Below are 4860 nucleotides of genomic sequence, written 5' to 3' on the forward strand. Positions count from 1 at the left end.
TTAATTGGATATATGTCAAAGATTGATTGGCATCATTTCTTCCCCTTGTAAATATGCCGATGAATGCTTTTTAAAATTTTAATTAGCAATTGTCCACTTCGTCATTTTAATTAGCAATTGTCCACCTCAATGACGAACTGATCCATCTAATAATTAGACTCTAATTGCGTTACATACGTATGTAAAGGGACATATACTAGATTATCTAGGTCAAAAGTGCCTCTGTCACATTTTGATTTTGATTTTGATTTATATTATATTCTTCTTTTTTCTGTAAGCAAACGTGTCTTTACACTCGAGTGTTTTTATGTGTAAGCTTTACTCTTTATAAGTTTGGACTCAAAGGATAGAAAAAACGTATATGAATTATTATAAATAGTAGTGTGGATTCATATCACACACACACACACACACACACACACACATATATATTGTCCTTCTCTGCTAAGGAGGTCCTTAGATATTAATATCTAAGGATTTCCTTGATATACCCACTTTTCAATCACATATCCACATCTCGATTGTTTAGTTTTTAGATCTTAATGTATAGATCACTTTTGTAAATTTTCAGCCAAATTGACGGTCGTTATGGTATCGAACTACATTAAATCAATGAACGAAACGAATCTGTCCAACTTGAACCGTTCGTGTTCATAATTGTAAATTGCAGTTTTGAATGCCTTAACGATCATCAATTTGGCTGAAATATTGCAGAGATGATCTATACATTAGGACCTAAAAACTAACGGTTAAGATGTGAATATGTGATCAAAAAGTGGCCAAAAACTGGAAATCCGTACCTAAGCTTAGGTAAGGATGTCCTTAGCCAAGAAGGTATTTAAACCGACCACAAGTTTTTTAGAACGTTATTAGCACACAGACTGATTTTTCTTCTTAATAAGGGTACAGACTAAGACTAAGAAGTGTATTTTCAGTTATTGCATAATCGCAGCAGGTTTGTCTACGCACTTAACCTGGCACATATGAAGTGGAATTCTTTCATGACTCATGAGACACTCCGGTTCCGTGTTGACAGCATCAGTTTGTGATGACCTTTCTTTTCTAGCTAGAAAGATCTTCAAATCTGACCATTGACAGAACTAATTATGTAGATGGATTGACCAAAACAGACCAGAAAAGGAACGCAGATGGATGGATGGATCTAGCTGTGTTAAACCTAGAGTTACCTAGTGAATGGATATGCAAAGAGCTAAGGAGTCCTTATCGACTAATCACGCATAAAAATCTTAAAAGCATAAAATGAGAATCAAATGACTATTTGGTTATCTATCATGTTATTCCTTTGTACGGCCAATCAGTAATAAGAGAAACAATATTGCAATGATCACCACACTAGCTATAAATAGACCCAAGTGAGAGCTCAAAGTTCATCACCTCCACAAAGTCACTTCCATCATATATAGCACCCGCATTTCAAAGTTTCAAACTACTGAAAAAGTTTAGCTTTTGTAATGGATACGATAACAAGCATGGTGACTGGAAAGCCAGTGGTAATCTTCAGCAGGAGCACATGTTGCATGAGCCACTCCATCAGGTCACTGATAACAGGGTACGGGGCGAATCCAACAGTGTATGAGCTTGATCAAATCCCAAATGGGCAAGTAATAGAGAGGGTACTAGTTGAGCAGCTGAAATGCGAGCCAAGTGTGCCAGCTGTTTTCATAGGCCAACAGTTCGTTGGTGGAGCTAATCAGGTCATGACCCTCCAACTCAGAAACCAGCTTGCGCCCAGGCTCCTAGCGGCCAATGCCATTTGGGTTTGGAACTAGTATACTACTCTAGTTATATCTATATTATAGTCATGACCCCAAATAACAGTACGTTTTCGTGTTCCCTCCCTCCCGATCCATTGGGTTTATTGTTATGGAGTGAATATGTTGTACTCTATATAGCTATGGCTGGCAAACTTTTATGATCTTGTACTACTAGTTCTTTATTTAGAAGAGCAGAGCTGGGTGAAGTTTTTCCCTCTTGGTTGGAGTGGGGAGCTTAATTTTCTAGTTCATGTAATCTCCCTATATTACTACGTTAAATAAAGTACATATATATAGTACCTGATCCTTTACCGGATTAGTTTGCCCGTGCAATTCTTCTCATTTGTTGTTGTTCTTGATCTTCTTCCGAAATAAATGGTTCGACTCATTAATCGTCACCTAAACAAATCTATTACTGTAATCAGTTGTAGTTACTCATGCAGTAAGGACGTCGTAGAACGGGACTCATCTATATATATAGGAAGGATCAAAAGAGAATGTCGTTATGAACTTCAAGAGTGAGGATGTTTTTATTTTTAGCATGTATTTTAATAATTTAAACCACTCATTCTATAGTTATCTACACACATATGAATCTTACAAAAAACTAGCCAAATCGGAAAACGTTTAATCATTTGATTAGCACAATGTTCATTTTTATTTTATCTAACGGACTACATTTATTTACACAAATTTGAATGACCAAATGATTATGGATTTGGTTGATTTTTTGTAGATACAATTCTTGCATATGAATCTAAAGGATTAACGGTTGAAATTATTGAATTATGTCATATACTAGTATAAAATAGTAAAAATCCTTCAATTATTAAAGTAAGGAGGTCTTCTCTAGAACGGGTCTTATATATATATATATACAGATCCTATCCAGAGCGGAGCTCCGCTTTGAAAATTTACGTGTGAAGTTCAAGTTTTGGGTCACTTTTCGGTCGCATATCCACATCTCGACCATTCAGTTTTTAGGTACTAGTGTATAGATCGTCTCTGCAAATTTTCAGCCAAAATGATGATCGTTAAGGCATTGATAATTGCCTTAAAGCTAGTACGGTTCAGGTTGACAGATTCAGTCCGTCCATTGGTTTAAGCGAGTTAGATACCTTAACGATCATCAATTTGGCTGAAAATTTGCAGAGAGGATCTATACACTAGTACCTAAAAACTGAACGGTCGAGATGTGGATATGCAACCGAAAAGTGACCCAAAACTCGAACTTCACACGTTAATGTCAAAGCGGAGCTCCGCTCTGGATAGAATCTATATATATATATATATATATATAAAGTGGGTCTAATAAGCAATCCCTTAAAATGACAAATAAAAAGAATCCATAACTAAAAAGGCCTTATGTATATGACCACTTTTCGATCATGTATCCATATTTCAATCGTTTGGTTTTTAGGTTTATGTGAGTAGACCGCCGTTGTAAATTTTCAGCTAAGTTGATAATTATTAAGTCATTTATAACTGTGATTTACAATTATCAACATAAACGGTGTAGATTAGACAGATTCGGTTCGCCATTGATTTAATCTAGTTCGATATCTTAACGATCATCAATTTGGCTGAAAATTTGCAAAAGTGATCTATACATTAGGACTTAAAAACTGAATGGTCAAAATGTAGAATTGGGATCGAAAAGTGGATCCCACAAGGCATTTCTTAAAATGATAAAAATGTTGGTATGCACATACCTCCTAGGCACAAGTATCGGGAGCACAAGACTCGTATCGCCAATATAAGAAGTAAAGCCCCCAGCTGGCGATCCCGATACCCCACGGGGCGATATCGGGATCTCGAGCGTCCCACACCGAAAGAAACGGAGCCAGACTCCCACAAATCTGCTACAATAAGGGCATCTCCAATAACCCAAAGAGGTAACTGTTTACTATCGCTTTCCATTATCACTATCTTATAACGATACTGACTTAGGCATCAGAGCGTTGAAGGCTGGCACACCCGGTCTTCCCTCTGACCTTCGTCTGTTTTGCAGATAAGCGAGACCGATAGCAATAGTAGCAGACCACGACATCCCGTGTTTAGCTGGATCAGACCCCTCTCGAGACAGCTGAAACATTTGGTGCTAGAAGGACTCCCCTCGCTCCTTGCTGGCAGAACAACACGCCGCCAATGGCTACCAGCACTCTCGATACTAGCGGCGGGGACCCACCCCACGAGAAATAGCGATGTGCGACCTCATGGAGACACGTGCACAGGCCGAGGCCGAGCGTGCGGCAGCCATGGCGGCTCGCCAAGAGGTCGAAAATATGACAAACCAGAATCGCATCCTCCGAGAGGCACTCCAGCGGCGAGTTGCCAACAACGAGGCATTGGACAGGGCTCGTCAGCAGGAAACCCCGATACCGACAATAGGTGGTGTCCCGACACCAGGAGCAGTCCTCACCACCGACCCAGGCATGGGCCTCGCTAGCACTTTTGTGCCACCAACCGTAACCTCTGGAAGCCCCACAGGCCCCACGCCAAGCAGCACCAGCACTGGACCACAAGTCATCTACTTGAATTCCCCCCTCCTCCCCAATCAACTCGGCACACCGCCACCACTTCAGCTTGTCCCCGATATAGCGGGAACCTCGGGTGCAAACACCGCCACAGCAGCCAACGTACCTCCACCCGACCCCAATACTCGGTTGTTGCTCCAAATGAGCGAAGCAATCGCCTCCTTACAAGCACGGATTGAGAGCGCCGAAAGTAGGACCGGCTGGCAACCAATCACGGCGAGCTTCCAGGCAAGATGGGACCATTAACTGCCCGAATACAGGCTGAGAAGCGCCCACCGGAGGCCAAGCCCTTCAAGATTGAGAAATATAATGGCACCCGAGACCCGTACCATCACTTGGAAGTTTTTCAATCCCTCTTACATGGAACCCGATACATGGATGCGATGGCATGCCACGCGTTCGAGGAAACCCTGACGGACGAGGCCCTGCGATGGTTTCTTAATCTTCCCCCTAACTCCATCGATAGCTTCCAAGAGCTCGAGGACAAATTTCTCCGCAGATTCATTCTATGCGGCAGCGGCTATCCACGACGCCTGACTTATTCTGGC

General features: G+C 41.2%; 1 protein-coding gene across 1 annotated transcript; it reads left to right on the forward strand.

Moving 5' to 3' along the window:
* Positions 1–1379: 1379 nt before the first annotated feature.
* Positions 1380–2167, forward strand: LOC133740372 (monothiol glutaredoxin-S6-like). Its single transcript, XM_062168320.1, has one exon. The coding sequence runs from the start codon at positions 1473–1475 to the stop codon at positions 1788–1790; it is 318 nt and encodes a 105-aa protein (XP_062024304.1). The 5' UTR covers positions 1380–1472; the 3' UTR covers positions 1791–2167.
* The last annotated feature ends 2693 nt before the right edge of the window (positions 2168–4860 follow it).

The sequence above is a fragment of the Rosa rugosa genome, chromosome 3 (genome assembly GCF_958449725.1).
Source record: "Rosa rugosa chromosome 3, drRosRugo1.1, whole genome shotgun sequence".
NCBI lineage: Eukaryota > Viridiplantae > Streptophyta > Magnoliopsida > Rosales > Rosaceae > Rosa > Rosa rugosa.

Coding starts and splice junctions, on each gene's coding strand:
- LOC133740372 (XM_062168320.1), top strand. CDS start 1,473: ATGGATACGATAACAAGCATGGTGACTGGAAAGCCAGTGGTAATCTTC.